The following is a 20108-nucleotide window of genomic DNA, read 5'->3' as shown; positions in this document are numbered from 1 at the left end:
CGACAATATTTGACACGAAGATTTGAGAATCGAGTGATTCCAGGCGTTTAGTGATTGGCAATAAGCAGTATCTTTTCCAACTTTAGTTGGTCATCCACCACATTTCCGTCGTCAGATTCTAAGAATTCTTCCGCGCTACCTATCCACTGCTCTTACAGCCGCTACCCTGGGTATTCTCGGCTCACTCCCGCTGCCACAGCCGTCAGTCCGCTGCCCACAGCCATCCGTTGACCCTGCTGTCCGCTGTCTGCAACCGTGTCCCTGCTGTCCTGTACGTCCGCTAACATAGGCCGCAATTGTGCTCGGTGGGCTCTGCGTGATAGCCACACAAGTCTACGGTGAAACGGTAAGGTGACCGTTAAGCCAAAACGTTCAGCAAAGACGCAGCGTAATATATTTATAACGTTAAAATTATATATAATATATAATATATAATATAATTATATATATGTGTTATATATAATACATAATTTAATTTAATTAAAAGTTATATATGTATATATATATATATATAAATTAATCAAATTTATTTTAATTAATTAATATTTATATATATATATATATATATATATATATATAAAAGTTAGTTAATTAATTAAATCTATTTTAATTAATTAAAAGTTATATATATAAAATTTATTTTTGCTAAAAAAAAGGAGGAAAAATATTTTAGCTGGAAAATAAATACACACCACCACAAACCCGCTCAATGTTGACAATGACAATGGCGGATTTCCAAAAAAAATTGTTGGACGCGGAGCATAAGATAAATAGCAACCACGACGAGGTCAGTAAAAGATTAAATGAATTCCAGATCAAGCTTGGGGAGCAAGCTGATGAAATCAAAAATCTTCACGATACGACAAATCGAATAGAAATAAAGATGGAAAATTACCATGTCCAAACAGAAGCAAGCATCAGAGAGGTCTTAACAATGCTGAAAACTCTATGTAAAAGGTCAAATTGTACATCTGAACAACTACTAAAAGAAGGTGAAGAGAATCAAGAACACATCTCGTCAGATTCAACAAAGTCCACAGACTCTCATGACAAAGTTGAATCCCCAAAAAAATCAGCGACACCCCACCAAGAAGCAAGTATATAAGCCAGGCAACCCATTGTAAACATTCATCATTTGTCTATTCATCTTTTAATAATATTATTTCTACATATAATTCTGCGTATCATAAGTTTTTCCGCTTCATTTGCCCTCTCTATGGCCTCTCCGCCGGATACCTTGGGAAATTGGTTGATTGATAGTGGTGCCCTAAGGCACTTCATTGGGTATAAGGAAGCTCTTTTAAATCTGATAGAAAAGGATACAAATTTGGCGATCATTCTTGGGGACAATGCCACCTATCCCGTGAAGGGAGTTGGGAATGTTACTCTTCAATTGAATCAAGGTAACACCATTCATCTACAAGAAGTTCTATATGTACCTGATCTAAAGAAGAACCTGGTATCTATCTTGGCGATGGAAGACAAAGGATTCAAGGTGGCATTCATTGATGGAAAGGTATGTGTTTGGAATAGAAATTTCAAAGAAGCATTTACTCTTGGATTCAGGGTTGATAACCTATATCAAGTTGGAGGAAGCCCATTGGGAGCTATGTCTTGCGACACATCTCTTCAATTTGAATTATGGCACCGGAGGTTTGCTCATCTACATTATAAGGCTTTACCCGATGTGAGGAAGATGGTGACAGGTATGCCCCGAATTTAAATTAGAACATGAAGGTGTTGTCAAGGATGTGCTGAAGGAAAACGTACAACGGGACCATTCCCCTCAAGTGATAGCAAGACTACTGACGTTTTGCAATTGGTTCATTCTGATCTATCTGGTATGATGCCTGCGACATCCTTGGGAGGATATTTATATTATGCTATCTTTGTGGATGACTTCTCTTGCAAAACTTGGATATATTTCTTGAAGAAGAAGGACGAAGTATTCTCATGGTTCCGTTCTTTCAAAGCCTTGGTCAAAAATCAAACCGAGAAGAAGATCAAAATATTGAGGACCGATAATGGAACCGAATATGAATCAAATGAGTTCAATGACTATTGTAGAGAAGCTGGCATTAAGAGGGAGACTACTACCGCATATACTCCTGAGCAAAATGGTGTTGCTGAAAGGAAGAACCGTTCTATTATAGAAGCCACTCGTGCCATGCTTCATGATCAAAGCCTTCCGAAGTTCTTATGGGCAGAAGCTGCCAACACTGCTGTGTATGTTCAAAATAGATGCCCTCATCAAGTGTTGGACTCCAAAACTCCCGAAGAAGTTTTCACCGATAAGAAACCTGATGTTTCTCATTTAGAATTTTTGGTAGCCCTGTATATTTTCATGTGCTGAAAGAAAAGAGAAACAAATTGGATGCATCTAGGAAGAAAGGAACATTTGTGGGCTACAGTGAAACTTCTAAGGCATATAGAATCTATGTGCCTAGTCAAAGAGAAGTAGAGATAAGTCATGATGTCACCTTTGATGAAGATGTTTCCCTTGGGAAGATTAGTAACCTTCCTATTCCAAGGAAGGACAAAGAAGCAGATTCAGGAAAGCAGGGAGAACCATAGGATGAGCCGATGCCCGATGTTGAAGGACCAATGGATCCCATTGATCCACCTCCTCATGAGCCCTCCTCCTCAAAAAGGAGACCCTCATGGCTTAGGGAAACTCTCGAAGATGCCGAGAGACATATTGCACCAAGGGGGACTTTTTGTGAAAGTAAGAAGCCGAATAGGTACCAAGGGTACTTAACTACCATGAGCACCATTGTTCAAAGTTCAAACTGAGCCTTGCACATTCGAAGAAGTTGTGAAGCACCAAGATTAGAAGGATGCTATGAACAAAGAGTATGAGTCAATTATGAAGAATGATGTCTGGGATGTGGTCCCTATACCCAAGGACATATCCGTTGTCACCTCAAAATGGCTCTACAAGATCAAGCATGGAGCTGATGGAAGTGCTGAAAAATTCAAGGCCAGGTTTGTTGCTCGAGGCTTCTCTCAAAGGGAAGGTGTGGACTATGATGAGATATTTGCACCAGTTGCCTGATATACCACCATCTGTTCGATTATAGCCCTTGCTGCCTCGCAAGGATGGAACCTACACCAGATGGATGTCAAAACTGCCTTCTTGCATGGTTCAATTACGGAGGAAGTTTATGTAGAACAACCTGAGGGGTTTAAAGTTCAAGATCATCAAACACATGTATGTAGGTTGAAGAAAGCACTCTATGGGTTGAAGCAAGCTCCTCGAGCTTGGTATGAGAGGATCGACAATTATTTGATGAAGCTGGGTTTTACAAGAAGTGAAGCTGATCCGAACCTTTAAGGTTCAAAATGACAAACCTCTCATCTTGGTACTTTATGTGGATGATCTTTTTCTGATAGGTGCAAACCCTCTTATTCAACAATGTAAGAGGGAGTTGGCTTCCGAGTTTGAAATGAAGGACCTAGGACTGATGCATTATTTTCTAGGGTTGGAGGTCTGGCAAAAGCCAGGTGAGATTTTCCTTTCTCAAGGAAAATAAATTGTGAAGCTACTTGAAAGATTTGGGATGGTGGACTGCAAGTCCGTGACTACTCTGATGGAACTTAACTTCAAAAAGTTATACGAAAGTGCTGCTGGGTCTGCTTTGGGAAATCCTTCTGAGTACTGTCAACTTGTGGGGGCCTTGATGTTCTTCATGAACTCTCGTCCAAACATATGTTTTGCAGTGAATACATTGAGTCAGTTTATGGTCGAGCCTCATCACATACATTGGATCGCTGCCAAGAATCTTTTGAGATATCTCTGAGGCTCAATCACCTATGGACTGAGATACATTGTTGGGAATGTGAGGCTCCGTGGTTATTTTGATGCTAACTGGGCTGACAGTGTGGTAGATCATAAGAGCACACCTGGATGTTGCTTCTCTCTAGGTTTTGCTTCGATATCCTAGATGAATAGGAAGCAGAATTCGATTGCTTTGAGCATCACTGAGGCTGAATATATTGCTACTAGTATGGCTTCCTGTGAAGTTGTTTGGTTGAGGAAGCTCTTTAGTTAGCTGTTTGGACATGTGCTATACCACTGTGATCACTTGTGACAACCAAAGTGGGATTCGTCTTTCTAAGAATCCTGTGTTTCATGATCACTCCAAGCATGTTGATACCAGGTACCACTTTATCTGGGATATGGTACAATAAGGAGCAATAAGGCTCCATCACACTGGGATTGATGATCAGGTCGCAGATATTCTTACAAAGCCCCTGGTGAAGGTCAAATTCTTAACCTTCCGTAAACGACTTGGACTCGTGGAGAGACCCTCTTATGAGGGTCCCGTTTGATTTGGATATTGAGCTTTGGGAGCTCCGGGCGGCTCGGGGTACTTCTTGGAGCAATAAGCGACCATAGGGTGAGTGGTTCACCTTCCCCTAGTGGTGCGCGATATACAGGGTGTGTGGTTCACCTTCCCTTGTGATACCTCATGATGGTTGAGATATGCATAGGATGAGTGGTTCACCTTCTCCTATGGCATATGAGCAGGATGAGTGGTTCACCTTCTCCTGCCGATACATCCTACCCATGTAGTCCAGGACTCATGGGAAGTACCTCTCATTTGGCCAATGAGTAGGGAAATGAGGATAGGGACCATAGTACTACTGATGGATGCATCGTGTACTACTGTACTCCCTATGTTAGGATGTTTGATATTGATCTGGGATCAATGGAGATTGACTTCGGGTCAGTGAAGAGTGGTATGATACACTCTGGATTATTGGAGGCTGACTTCGGGTCAGTGAAGAGTGGTATGATACACTCTAGATTATTGGAGATTGACTTCTGGTCAGTGGAGAATGGTATGACACATTCTCGATCATTTCTTCTTCATTATTTCTTCATGGTTCAGCAGAGCAGAGTATAACAGGGATGTCAGAGATGGTACAAATTGACAGATGATTTGGCAGGTGGAGTTCTTCCTAGTTGAGAGGGAGTGTTAAATTTGGCAACTAGGGCCAAACTCCACCTTGGACAACTCATATGATGCAACTGATATTGTTATTGGATTCCTCTTTCCGAGAGGTGTAGGATTGATATAAAGATATCACATTCGGTCATGTACAAATGGAAATATGAATTTATTTCGTTTATGGACAAATTCTCAAGGTCGACCAACAATCTGATGTAGTCTTAGAAGACCAAAAGACAAGTCTTTTCATCTTCAATGTTGCATATAAATAGAAGGTGCATCTACCTCATTTGGACATCATTCATTCTCACACATATCTCTTTCTCCTCATCTGATTGGGTTGTACAACTTCAGGGCAACCCTCTTCTCCTCCACATGTGCATTGTTTGACTAGTCTGAAGAGCTCATGCCAGAATCTCCCCATAAACCTGCTATCTCTATCGGTAACTATGTTCTTAGAAGCCTGTGCAAACAGAAGACTTCCCTGAAGAACATCTCAGCCACCTGTGAGGCTGAATACCCGGTCAGAATGGCGAAGAAATGGGCATATTTGGTCAGCCGATCAACCACCACATAGATACTATCCTTGCCTTGCACTGTGGGAAGCCCTGTGATGAAATCCATGGATGGGTCAACTCCCCTTTGTTCCTCTGGCATGCCTCACACTCTTGCACGTATCTCAACACGTTCCCATTGAGGCCCTTCCAGGTGAAGCGCATTCTGACTGCTATGTACATCTTCCTTTACCCATGATGCCTTGATAATGGGGAATCATGTGCTACATGGAGTACTATCTCCCTCAACTGTGAGCCTGGTACCAAAAATATGCGCCCCTTGTAATATATGACCTTGACCATCATCCTGTAGTACTCATCTGCATGTGTCCCCTCCAAGATCTCACATGCCTACCGGTCTTTAGAGTACTCTACCAACAACTGTGCCTTCCAATCATGGCAAATGCTCATGAGTGAGAGGCTTGCGGGTCTCCTAGATAATGCATTGACCACTACATTGTGTTTTCCCCGAATGTACTTAATATCAAAATCATAGGCCTGCACCTTGCTGACCCATCTCTACTGTCTGTCATTGAGGCCCTACTGCCCCATGAAGTGGTGAAGACTATTGTGATCTGTCTTCACCCGAAATCGGTTACCCACTAAGTACTGCTGGAATTTGGCCAACGCATGCATGATGGCCAACATCTCTTTGTCGTATATAGAATACGACCTCTCATGGGGTAGGAGCTTCCGACTCTTGAAAGCAATGGGATGCCCATCCTGGGATAATACTGCCCCAATCCCCTCTCCTGATGCATCACACTCCACTGTGAATGGCTGAGTGAAATCCGGGAGTGCCAACACTGGGCAACTACTCATCACCTCCTTGAGGTGATCAAAAGATGACTGGGCTCCATCTGTCCATGCAAAAGCCCCCTTCTTGGTCAAGTCTGTGAGGGGTGCTGCCAACTGTGAAAATCCTTTGACGAACTTCTGGTAATAGGTGCAAATGCCCAGAAACCCCGTCAATGCTGTCACATCTCTAAGCACCAGCCAATCCCGAATAGCTTGTATCTTCTCCTCATGCACCTTCACCCTGTATGCGCCAATTATGTGCCCTAAGTAGAGCATCTCAGTTAGCCCAAATTCTCATTTGGACGATTTGGCGTAAAATTGTTGCTCCTCAAAAATACTCAACACCAACTCCAGGTGCTCCTCTTAGGTCTTGCTATAGATCAAGATGTTGTCAAAAAACACCAATACAAACCTCCTTAACTGTCCCCGGAACACATGGTTCATACACGACTGGAAGGTGGCAGGTGCGTTGGTCAACCCAAAGGGCATGACCAAGAACTTGAAATGCCCATAATGGCATCGAAAGGTCGTCTTAGGGATGTCCTGATCCCTCACACTGATTTGATGGTACCCCGAGCACAAATCTATCTTAGAGAAGTACTTGGCTGCTTTAAGCTCATCCATCAACTCATCGATGCGCGAAATGGGGTATCGGTTCTTCAATGTCTTCTTGTTGAGCTCCCTATAATCAATGCACATGCACAAGGTTTTGTCCTTCTTCTTCACCAGCACCACTAGAGAAGCAAAGGGACGGGAACTCGGTCTAATGTGGCCGAATGCCAACAACTCCTTGATGGCTCGCTCAACCTTGTCCTTATAGGCCTTGTTGGTGCCTATAAGGGGTGGTAATAACTACCTGCACACCTGGCTCCAAGTCAATGGTGTGCTTGAATCCCCTACCTGGTCATTGCCCTAGTGGAATGCCCCCGAACACCACTGAGTATTTGTTTGATAGGGCCTGTATGTTTGGGTTTGGTGATTGGGCCTATCCCCCAGACTCTGAAATCCTCAACTCTAAGGCCCACACTATGTCCCCATGCCTCAAATCTACCTCCATCCGATGTGCTGAAACTGTCTGCGGAGAATACGAATGCATGCCCCTATGGACCACTAGCTTGCCATCCGACCCAGTGAACTCCATCTCTAGCTTCCTCCAATCGGCGATGACTCGACCAAGGGAGTATAGCCACTGAACACCCATCACCACGTTGGTGTCCATTACGTCCACTACGAAGAAATGGTCTATCATTGAGTAGTTCCCCATGGTCACTGTCAAAGTGGGAACATGCCGAGTGCACCGCATTGTGCTGTCCCTTGGCACCAGAATGAAAAACCCCTCAAACTCTGTTGTGGTGATGCCCCTCCTCTGAACCATCTGAGCATCAATGAAGTTGTGGGTAGCCCCACTGTTTACTAGGACTGAAACATGCCGCCCCTGCACTATGCCTTTGATCCTCAGAGTTAGAAATTTGGGGACCTTGCATAAGGAAGCAAGGATTCCCCCAAATGGTGTAAAAGATGCTCCCCCATGTGGTGGTGGTGGTCCCCTATCTGCTAGACACTCACTGTCTCCCCCACCATACTCCAGCTCCACATCATCCTCCTGATCACTATCCAAAAATACCTCAATATAATGGGCCTTGCCCGTTGTGCACCGATGGTTGGTGTCCATGGCTCTTGACAAGTAAAGCACAATTTCCTCCTCCTGAGGTCCCTCCGAGTCTCCTCATCTAGCTGCCCATGTCCTTGGGCTGCTCTTTGTGGTGGTGGTCTAGTATCACTTCCCTTCTGATGGTAGGGAGTGCGTGAAGGAATAGGTGCCCGGGTCTTGGGGATGGTCCCCTGCTGGTCTCTAGCACATGTCACGGATTCTTGTAGCGTAGAGGATTTGCGTGACTTCACCAGTCCACGCAGTGGTTCGAGCAACCCCTCTATGAATGTGTACACCCTCCTAGCATCCGATAAATCTGGCACCATGAGTGAGACTCTCAGAAACTCCGATATGTACTGCTCTCGATGACCCATCTGTCTGAGTTGGTTCAACTCCCTGAAGTGACCTTCCAGATCCCTCAAATCAAAATGCTCCACCACTCTCCTTGTGAAATCCTCATAGGAAGTCACGTTGGCATGCCCCAGAGTAGACAAGTCACGAAACCACCAGTCGTGTGCCTCCCCCTCCAAGTGTAGGGTAGCCATTTTAATGGTTTCCACCTTCGTCATCTTGTTGAGCTGGAAATAAGTATCCAACTTCTTCACCCTGGCCCGAGCTGTGCACTTGGTAGTGCCATCATATGTAGGGAAGTACATCCTCCCAATAGTACGTTGCAACTCGGAGCTCTGCGTGCCCTAACCTCTATTATTCTTGACCTTCTCATTTTGCTTGAGTTGGAAATAGTCTCTAAAGTATAGGTCTGCCTTGAAATCCTCCCCCATATATTGCCATTCCCTAAAATACTCCCCCATGGGCATCTGGTCATCTGGTCCACCCTGCTCACTAGGTGCTGATGGTAAGAAAGAAGGCAGTGTGGTCCTAGTTGGTCCACCTGAGGTTGGTGGGTGAGTAGCCGGTGAAGGGTGGTCATACTGTTGGGAGGCCCCAGAAGTCTCCCCAAATAGGAAATCTCGATGGATGCTCTGGTCCCGGTTCTGCTGTTTGATCTCATCCAACATCTCCTTCTGCCCCTTTGCTAAATCACTGAGGGCCTTCAAGAGGCTATCAAAGGCCATATCCTCCTTACTCCTAGGTTCCACCATGTCCTCTACTACCACTGCCTTCCCACGCTCCTCAGTGTCTGGTGTAATCTCTAACTCCCTCTCCCGACTCCGGTACCTCTGTCTCCTGTAGGTGATATTCTGCCTGTCCTCCTCACTCATAGGAAAATCTCCCACGACTGAGCCAAGATCTGGGCTCTGATACCACTGTAATGTTCCAAACTAGGAAAAATAGTGATATGCAAAGCAAATGACAAATACAACACTGAAAATTTCACGCATTCAACAAACACCCATGTAAATTCCATAAATAATAACCAACTGAGCCATTTATTAATCAATTGAAGCAAAGTACAATAGTTTGGAAGGAGTGCACCTGCGCTTGCCTCAATGGCAAGCGTGACAGAGCCCAGGTGACAAAATAACAAACCCAAGTGCTAGAAACCACTGCTCCAATGAGGCTCTACATTGCCCAAAAATCTGCACTGTCTGCTGGAAAGGAATTGCTGGAAACCCCACCTCAGGTGCTCAGAAAATTCTGCAAAATTAATCTAATGCTCCTCCACCAAAACCCAGAAAGGGTTTGGCTTGGTTTTGACCCCTGAAATTCAGCCCCCAAATACCGCGTCCTCTACCAACTGCTGGAAATTACAGATTGTCTGTAACTCACAGAAAAAGCTCCACAAATCACACCCAAAGGCTGAGATGCTCTTCCCTAAGGTTCTCCTTATTTCCCCCTGGCAATCTCTAGTGCCCCAAGTCATCCTTCAAGCTCCCACATGTGCCCAGTGAGAGGCTTTTGTGCTGGCCCAGGTAGCTGCAAATCGTGCTGCCCACTAGCAGCAATCTCCTACTCTGAAACTCCTCCAAAATGCTGATATCCCACTTAAGCTCCATTGCCAAAATTCTCCTGGCAAATGCTTCCCGGAAGACCCTTGAAACAACCTTTGCGTGCTCCCTTCCTGCCTCCTCCTGAACCATGCACTAGCTGAACAATGGCTGAAAGATAAGCTCTGAAATCCCTCCAACTCTCCTCCAAAGTGGAACGCTTTAACCTTTCTAGGGTGGCACTCTAAGTCCCCCGAAGAAAGGGTGAGTTCTCTGCTTGGAAAACTCGATGCTAAACAACAAGTGACCCGGCTAAGTAGCACGGGCAACAAAAGTGAGTTCAATAGACAAAAGACCCTTTGTGAAGATGAGCTCCTCCTATTTGTAATTTCGCAGGCCTTCCTTCCATGTGGGCCCATCCTCCTTGCCTTTCGACTTCTCTCCAAGTCTGTTCGAACTCCTCACTTAGTGAAGTGTGTTTTTCCTATATGTGTGGCCCCCACATTCCACTAAGAAAATAATTCGGCCTCCTTTTCTCCCCGAAGTCCTTAAGTCAAAATTGAGTGGGTTCCATGGTCACCAAAATTATCCAAAATTGTGGGCAATTAAACCTGTAACAAAATTATTTAGGTAGGGACATTACAATTCTGATAAGTCTTAAACCTTGACCATTCTGCCTAGTATCCAAGATGCCCTTGGGTTGTCGATTAGTCAAGATATTATTTCACTTTATTATGTTGTTTTGTTTATAACAATTGCAACTACTCTGTTACCAAATTTTTTTATATTGTTTTATAGATACAAGATTCTTTTAACTTGATATCATATATTTCCTTTTGCAATGATCTTTAAATGTTAATCATAAAGCTGAAGACATGTTTCTCCAATTAAAATCGATATTGTCCTGGAGAAGGTAAGTTAACAGAGATATTCAACACTCCAACTTATATTGATATAGCCTTAATTTGTGTATTTACATATGCATTGTTCCCAATGTATCCTCAATAGAAAAAATCTGTTGATTAGTGCAAGAAACGAATAATAGCTAGAGGATGTTGCCTAGATTGATTTTTTTATTTTTATTTAAATGTTGCATTTTGTTGAGGATCACGAATAAGTCTGAACTTGAATTTCTCATATATAGGATGTCTTATTCATACTATCGCATCAGTTCAAGAAAAAGACGCAAGTTTTATATTTTTTTTTGGGAAAGGTGGCAGCAAATTGTAATCTATTATATCCTGCGATGTTTTGTCCCAAACAATTAAGTCAAGTAAACAAACCTAGTCAGTTTTTTAAGTTAGCAATTGTCTTCCATAATCTCACATGTTCAGGAGAGAATAACTCAAAAGAAAGGGTCCATCATATCATACTTAAGTTGTTTCATGGGAATTTCTAGCCTAGTTTCAAACGTTAATCATGACTATACTAGAAATTTAAGCTAGCACATCATATCTGGTATATTTTGTGTGTTATAACTTGAAGAACATCTTTGTTTCTGATGTTCAAAGATTAATGCATTATTATGTCAATTGGAAAGAGAAAGTCAATAACCATCAATTATAAAGAATGAAAAAACAATTAGGTTAATAGAGTACAAATATAATTCTTTGAAGGATGTGGAATTCAATGATTAATGCATTATTCCAATTGAGTTTAAAACATTATGAAATCATAATTTTTTTAATGAAGCTATTGAATTCAGTGTGCTTGAAGATATGGGTGTTCTCATAGGAAGTGAACTGGTAATTCATTAATTCCATTCCAATGCTTATTCAGTTAAGACTTACACAGACCATGGTTCATTCATAATAATTCCAAGTTAAATTTGTGTGCAGTCTCATTCATAGGAGGTTTGATTTTTGACCCAAAAGGTGGAGTTAACAACCTCATGCTGGCAATCCTTGCTATTTTGCTTGTGCTCGTTGGCATTGGTACGCTCTTTGATGCCATTCTATTGCAATAAAGTGATACAATTAGTTTAGATTTTATTCAAGCAAGGGTGGATGGAACCAGGTTCATTAGAATTTTCATTTGTATCAAGCTTTTTTGAATTTTATGATAACTTGTCAATATTCAAAGATACCCTATTTATTAATAAATGCACTTTTTTAAATTGTAGCCAGGAAATAAAACACAATTCTGATGAGGCATATTTTTATGATTATATCCTGAAATGGATAATATGGTTCCTATTACCCACCAAAATGTGGGTAACCCATAGGAGAAAATTTTCTCCTTGGACAACCTTCCAGCCAACAGCCCTATTGAGAAGCGCTTGATATGATGCCATGGACCCCCCACATACATATGCTCTGGTCAGATTTCTTTCTCCCATCCAACATTCCTCCTTGAAGGAAGGTGGGTGATCCATCAACAAGTACTTTTTGTTGAGAAACCAAGATGCTAGTAGATTAGTGTAGGTTTCTCTTAACTTGATAATTACTTGTGAATGTTTGTTGGCTTCTTAATTAATTTAATGTTCTCTTCATCAAGCAATTACGAAAACATACAAAACATGAAGATCACAAGAGATAAAGAACACAAGAAATTAGGTTTCAAGCCAGGGCAAAACCCCACAAGGGGGAAAACTCAAAAATCCCCTTCTTATAGAATCAGATCAAAGTGAGATATTCAAGACCCAAGACGAAAAACAAGATTGCCACAAAGATCCCAAGTCAGCCCTCCTTCAAGTCTCTTCAACAAGTCAAAGTCAATAAAAGTCAACATTGGTCAAACTTCTGAAATCCGGTCAATTCCTGAAATTTCGGCCTCCTTGAAATTTCGGCCCTTGTAATTTCGACCCCCCTGAAATTTTAGGCCGTAGTACCTCAGACAAATTCACATGTGTGAGCAGAACCAGGGCATAAACCAATTTGTCATCTCTCTGTTGACCTCCTTTGTCTCTCCTACTTCATTGGTTTTTCTTTTTGTCTGGGCACAAAAATCAATGTAAAATTTAAATGATGAGTGAGTGAATGAGGTCGAACTCCTTCTATTTATACATGTCCAGTTGGTCAAATCACTGCCTCTTTAGGCCAACTTGTCTAGGAGGGCCGACTTTGTCTTGTGGATGACAAATTGACCTTTTTAACTCGATAATTTTTTTCTTTATCTTTACAAAAGTCCAAATGGGATTTTGACTCAATTACATTTCTTTGACTCACAGTGAGTTTTTTTGACTCAATAAACCCTATAAGCATGAAGAACATGCTTTGACTAGAAATAAAAATAATAATAATAATAATTTCTTTTCCTTCTTTTGTTTTTACATGAAATACATATTGATACAAGTGTTGATCAGTGGTTGCAATTGATGTCAACCCAAGCAGCACTAGGGGCTAACCCGATCTTGCATGGGAATTTGGACTTGACAACTTACCCTATTCTGAGTCAAGGACCTTCTATATGGATTCTACTCGTCCAAATGTTTCTGTTGATATATGGCACGCCAAGTAATTCTTCACGATTTGAGAGATATTCATGTTTGAAGTTAGTAACCCTAGTTAGTGGGCTAAAACCCTATGGGATTGTGGCATGGCACTCATAATTGGTTGTGGTCATTGAATAGCCAATAACTAATAATGCTTTTCTTTTCTCCTAAAATCCCTCCAACGTTCACTTGTTGAGGACCCTCTCAACTCAAGACATTCATATAAATAATGACCCTCATATCCTCCTCTAGTAGGGATTTTGTGGCTTCAAACAGGCCATTGTGGCATTTTCGCCTGCGAAGCTTCAGAAGATGAAATTAAAACCCATTTGAGCTAAAGAATGATAATAACAACGAAATCCATAATAAAAGAAAAGGAAAAATGCAAAATATGGCTGGGACTGAAGTTAACGTGTGTGCAAAAGCCTAGCATGAGCTCTAACCCCTTCATTAGCCATTACCTAGTTCCTAGAGCACTTGATGCTCCACATGTAAAAAGGAACCTTCATAATGTCCCGACGCTGATGAGCAATAAACTGCCTCACCTTAAGGGGGAATAAATGCTAAATATCTCAAATGCAAGCTTGGTTACTTGAGCTATGCAACCATATCAAAGCAAAGAAGTAAAATGTAATATTCCAAATGGAAATTAACAGTGATAAACAAAGAAAATTAAGCACATCTAACAGAAGACATGACACATGCAATTAGGTAACCAAAAATGCTCCATAAACACGCCAAAATGGGCCAATTTTTATTATCAAATGATAGGAGTACAATGTATGATGGAAGGAGTGCACCTGGGCTTGCTCAAGGCGAGCTACAAGCCTTAAACATCCAACAATGTCTGCCCAATTGCTATAGAACAAATCCTATGCAAGAATCTGTGCTGGCCCTTGTGAGACTGCACTGATGGCTGGAAAAAATGAAGATTTTCCCTACCTCCGATGCTCAGAAAATTATATAAAATTAGCCTCGGTCTCCTCTCAACAAACCCACCAAAACCTAGAAATGGTTTGGCCTACTTCTAACCCTTGAAATTGACCCCCAAATACCACAACCTCCACAATTGGCTGGAAAATATGACTGTCTTGAAATTTTTTTGCTGCATTCCTCCAAATGGTGCCAAAATGCCGGGCTTTTCTTCCCTGGATGACTCCCTCAATTCCCCTACTCAACCCAGCTCCACAAATCCTCTCCTCAACTCCCACGTGTGCCCATAATTTGTCTCGTGCACAGGCCTTGGGAAAGAGAAATTCGACCTGCCCCAATGCAACAATCTTTGGCCCCCAAATTCTCCGAAAGGCTTAGTCTTCCCTTGGAGCAACAATACTAAATTTCTCCCGACAAGACACCCCTGGAAGCCAACTAAAATGAGTGATATGATTTACCCATTGCATCCTCCCTGGAGTACGAAATTGGCCGAAGGAAATTTGCTGAATTGAGCTCCAACTCCACAAATCTCCTTACCCACGTAGCAATGGATTACCTCCTTAGGGTGACACTCAAAGTCCACCGAAAGAAGGGTGAACTTTCCCCTTGGAAATCTCTATGCTAAGCAACACTTGTGACCCAGCTAAACAGCTTGAGCAACAAAGAAAATAGATAAGTTGACAAAAGATCCCAATAGCTGCTATGCCCCTTATATTTATAATTTTGACTTTCCTCCCCATGTGGGTTCCTCGATCCAATATTTCGACCTCCTTCCTTGGCAAATTCGACCTTCTCTCCAAGGGGGTGCGTATTACATGTGGGTGTGGCCCCCACATTCCACTAACAAAATTATTTCGGCCCCCTTCTCCTAAGTCTCATTGCCAAAATTTCGTGGGCCCCCATAATAGTCAGAAATGCAAAATTGTGAAATTAATTTTAAGGAAATTATTCTAGGAAGGAACATTGCAGTCCTCCCCTCCCAAATGTTGCTTGTCCCCAAGCAACTGTATTGTTGGATGATGAAGTATGTGCTCACCCTCCTAAGTGGCATCCTCATCCAGTAAGTTCCTCCAGCATACCAAGTATTCCTTGATAGTTATGCTCCTCAACTTCCTTTCTCTAGTCTCCAAAATGGCCTCCTGCTCTAGCACTAGATGTCCCTCATCATCCAGCGGGGGTAACACTGTAACTGCTGTCACATATTGTCCCAACACTTTTCGAGGCATGATACATGGAAGACATTGTGGATCTTGCTTCTGGGTGGAAGCTCCAGCTCATAAGCCACCTCTCCAACTCTCATGATCACCCTTTATGACCCATAAAAACGGGGCTATAGCTTTTTGGCCCCTCTTGCTTCGGCATGGACTGTTTGTATGGCTATAGTTGCAGAAAGGCCAAGCCCCCCTCCCCAAAATGCCTCTCGATCCTGTGCTTGTCTACATACAATTTCTGTTGATTCTGGGCTGTCAGCAGGTTGTCCTTGAGAGCCTTGAGGATATCTTGGCTCTCTTGGATCCAATCTTTGGCCTTTGGGGTTCGATTGTATCCAAAAACAATGTCAGCAAAAGATAAAGCATCATGCCCATACAAAGCACGAAAATGTGGCATATTGATGGACATGTGATGGCTGGTGTTGTAGCAATACTCTCCCAAATGTAGCCACCAGATCGATGCTCGCTGCTGCCGTGTCACATAGTTCTGTAGGTAGCCCTTTGCCATTTGTTAACTCTCCTAGTTTGCTCGTCTGTCTGTGGGTGGTAATTGGTACTGGGGGGGAGCTTAGTGCCCACTAATCGGAAAAACTCTTGCCATAATGATCCCATGAAGCGGCTATCTTTGTCACTGACTATGGCCTTGGGAAGACCATGCAAATGGAAGACCTCTATGAAAAACAGCTCCGCTACTTGCAAAGCAGAGTACCGCGCTGGAATAACAAAGAAGTGTGCATACTTGGTCAACTGATCCACCACCACATATATACAGTCTCTGCCCTGCACCACAAGAATCCCTGTGATAAAATCCATAGAGATACTTTCCCATTTCCCCTCAGGAATGGGAAGTGGCTGCAACAACTCGGCCGGATGGGTAACACTCCTGCCTCTGACAAGCCTCACACTCTTGCACATGCCTCAACACATCTCCCTTGAGGCCCTTCCATGTGAAGCGTTCTCTTACCGTCCTATATGTTTTCAGGAACCCCTAGTGTCCTGACAATGGGGAGTCATGGGCTGCGTGGAGAATATTCTCCCTCAATTGTGAACCTGACACAAAAATATGCATCCCTTGTAGTAGATTACGTCAACCATCACCCTGTAACGCTCATCAACATGTGTGCCCTCCAAGATCTCGCACGCCTGTTGATCTTTGAAGTACTCTACCAACAACTGTGCCTTCCAATTAGGGCAGATGCTCATGAGCGAAAGTGTCGCGGGTCTCCTGGATAATGCATCCACTACTACATTATGCTTGCCCTTGACATACTCGATATCAAAATCGTAGGCCCGGACTTTGCCGACCCACTTATGCTCCCTGTCATTGAGGCCCTTCTGCCCCAGAAAATGGCGAAGACTGTTGTGGTCAGTATTCACACTAACCCTGTTTCCCACCAAGTACTGCTTGAATTTGGCCACTGCATGCATAATGGCCAACATCTCCTTGTCGTAAATGGAATATGACCTCTCATGCAAAAGGAGTTTTCAACTCTAAAAAGCGATGGGGTGGCCATCCTATGACAAAACTGCACCAATGCCTTCACTTGATGCATCATACTCCAAGGTGAATGGCTGAGTGAAATCAGGGAGTGCTAATACTGAACCACTGCCCATCACCTCCTTGAGGTGCTCAAACGCTGCCTGTGCCCTATCTGTCCATGCGAAGGCCCCCTTCTTGGTCAAATCAGTGAGGGGAGTTGCCAACTGTAAGAAGCCCTTTATGAATTTCCTGTAATAAGTGCATATGTCCACAAAGCCCCTCAACTTGGTCACATTCCGAAATCTGGGGTACTAGCCAATCCCGGATGGCTCTAATCTTCTCCTCATGCATCCTTACGCCATCCTCTCCAATAATATGCCCCAAATAGAGCATCTCTGTCAACCCAAACTCACACTTGGACAACTTGGCATAGAACTGCTGCTCCTTTAGAATGTGCAACACTTCCTCCAAGTGTTGTAGATACTCCTCCCAGGTTTTGCTGTAGATCAGAATGTCATCGAAGAACACCAACACAAATATTTGCAACTGCCTACGGAACAAGTGGTTCATGTAGGATTGGAAAGTGGTAGGTGCGTTGGTCAGCCCGAAGGGCATAACCAGGAACTCAAAATGCCCATAATGACACCTGAAAGTTGTCCTGGGGATGTCCTGATCCCTCACTCTAATCTGGTGGTACCTCGAATGCAAGTATATCTTAGAGAAGTGCTTGGCTCTAATTTCATCCATCCGCTCATCGATGCGTGGAATGGGGTAGCGGTTCTTCAGGGTCTTCTTGTTGAGTGCCCTGTAATCTATGCACATGTGTAACGTCCCATCCTTCTTCTTCATCAGAACAACTGATGAAGCAAAGGGGCTAGATGTTAGTTTTTGTAGCATCAGATGTGTTCTAGTAGCCACGAAATTTGGTTGAGAGGCTAGAATACATGTTTTCTCCAAAACCCAGAAATCGTTTATGGAAATTCCACCTAGAGACGACTTAATTAAAATAATTAATTGTTTTTAGTGGTTGCTATGTCTAAACTTAGGAAATCTGATTAATTAAAGGGTATTAATTAAGTCATGGTGAGAATCTTCTAGAAGAAGACACGGATCGAGTTATAGTTAATCTTAGCCATCGATTATGTTTTAAACTTGGCCGTTGATGTCTCAATGAGAGATTATAAGAAAAAATTCGATGGGGGTTGGAGAACACATTTGAGACACCAAAAATTCGATTTTGCTGGGAAATTGATCTCTAGAGTAGCAACATTCAGTTGCCGGAGGTGATTCAGTAAGATTGAAGTAGTGAGAGAGGGGCAGGGATAGTAAGGTTGGAGGGAGATTTTCCAGTTCGGTGAAGTGCATTGCAGAGAAGCAGTGAGTGCCACAGAGAGACGGCGTAGAGCCCCGCAGAGGCAGCATAGATCCACACAGAGGCAGCGCAGTGCTTCAGAGGGGAATCCATATTTTGTTGGGGAGAAACAGTGAATCAGTGCCAGAAGCCAGAGTGGGATCCCGGAGGCTAGGAGAGTCCATCTTCCAGACAACAACTGATCAGATAGCGAGAGAGACGCGGTTTCGAGTTGTGGGACACAATACTGCGTAGGCTGACGCAGGGACTGCGCAGAGGCATCAGAGAGCAACTCTTCTTGAGGCAAGGTCAGTGTTGGATCGCTAGTGGGAGTGATATTTTTCTCACTAGACTTTTTGTTTGTCATTTCTCTGTATGGATTGCTAGATTTGAACATCCATAGTTTTGTACGTAGATTTACCACTGCATAATAATTAAAATCCTCCGCTGCTGCACTGATTTTCCCAAGTTGGCTTTTCCCAGGGACATTGGTCCAAAAATAACTGTGTATTTGTGTGTGTGTGTGTGCATCTATTCTTCTAGCATTATTTTTCTTCCACAATATTGTATTTGTGAAGGCCACAGTGTATTAGTTTCGATATTTACCGTAGGATGTAGTAAACAATTTGTTCAGTTCATTTAACAAATAGAAGAAACTTAATCAATTGCTGCAGTAGGATTCTGGATTTTGGAATTTTCACATGGTATTAGAGCGTAGATCGTAATCCGAAGAGCTCAATAGTAGAAGGGACAAGGGATTTCGAATCTCTGTAGAGGCAACAGTTCAAAACCCTCAGAGGTGGCGCAGTTCTTGGTGAGGAGGGTCGATTTTTGAGGAAAAATTTATTTCTCTCAGAGAGTTGACAGAGAATAAAGTTTCCAAATCAAAGATTACTAGAGGCAGAGGGAGAAGCAGTATTTTCCTTGCAGAGCAGATCCTCAGCTGGGATGCAGTGATTTTGCAACAGTTTGCTAGTGCAAAATAGCGTCAGGGGGAAGGAAGAGCGCACATTGAGGGAATTCTTTTTTCATGGGAGTTCTACCCTAGAAGTTCGTTTTTTTCCTAACAGAGCAACAATAGTTGTGAGTAGATTTGCCCACTTCAGCAGGGAGTGTGAAAAGCCAGTCAGCAGCTGCGCAAAGGAGAAGAGGAGGAATTCAACTTTTTTTTGCAAAGATGGCATCAGTAGGGTTGAGAGATAAGGATCGGTTGGAGGGAGCCTCCAACTATGTGATTTGGAAGGCAAGAATTTCCTGTCTTCTAGATGAATACGATCTCAAAACCTACATCGATAGCATGGTAGTTGTACCCGTAGATGCAAATCCACTAAAGGCTTACAAGAAGGAGATGGCGAAAGAAAAGAGGTTGATTCTCGATGGGGTTTGAGATCACGTGGTGTCTCACATAGCTGGCAAAGATACTGCGTGGCTGATGTGGGAGGCTCTTGCTACGCACATGTTTGGTTGAGCACTTGAATGTCAAGCCTTCGGAGATTGGGTACTCTGCGACCATAGCTTCTCCACCATGCATCTACAACAAATAAGATAAACATAAGAAAAAATGAAATTTGAAAGTTGAAATAAAGTATGAACTGGAAGAGACAATGAAATTTGAAACAAACTAAAGCTTACTTGGCATTTTAGTCTTCCTGTCCACAAAAACCATGTCAAAGCTAAATGTGCCACTTGCCATCTTGTATATCTCCATTTCTTTGGAGATTTCTACATGTTCTACTGGAGATGGCACCATACTCTAAACACAAGTGAAAAATCCATCTATGACCTCAACATCAAATAAGAAACCATAGGAGTAAGCAAATGCGGGGTTCATGTAGATCCCTGCAGCATGAATG

General features: G+C 42.8%; 1 protein-coding gene across 7 annotated transcripts in view; it reads left to right on the top strand.

Moving 5' to 3' along the window:
* Positions 1 to 20108, top strand: part of LOC149143286 (uncharacterized) — a 213532-nt gene that overhangs the window by 72548 nt on the left and 120876 nt on the right. For 6 of the 7 annotated variants that reach the window (XM_089447891.1, XM_089447892.1, XM_089447886.1 and 3 more), the window contains one exon: positions 11686 to 11781. The exons of the other annotated variant lie outside the window; for it this stretch is intronic. In XM_089447891.1, the coding sequence (XP_089304017.1) occupies positions 11686 to 11781 (96 nt within the window). The remainder of the gene's footprint in view (positions 1 to 11685; positions 11782 to 20108) is intronic. 7 annotated transcript variants of the gene reach the window in all.

This window comes from Pinus tabuliformis, chromosome X (assembly GCF_031772625.1).
Source record: "Pinus tabuliformis cultivar Carrire ecotype Pingquan chromosome X, CPIR1, whole genome shotgun sequence".
Taxonomy (NCBI): domain Eukaryota; kingdom Viridiplantae; phylum Streptophyta; class Pinopsida; order Pinales; family Pinaceae; genus Pinus; species Pinus tabuliformis.
This window is presented reverse-complemented; position numbering and strand designations above follow the sequence as displayed.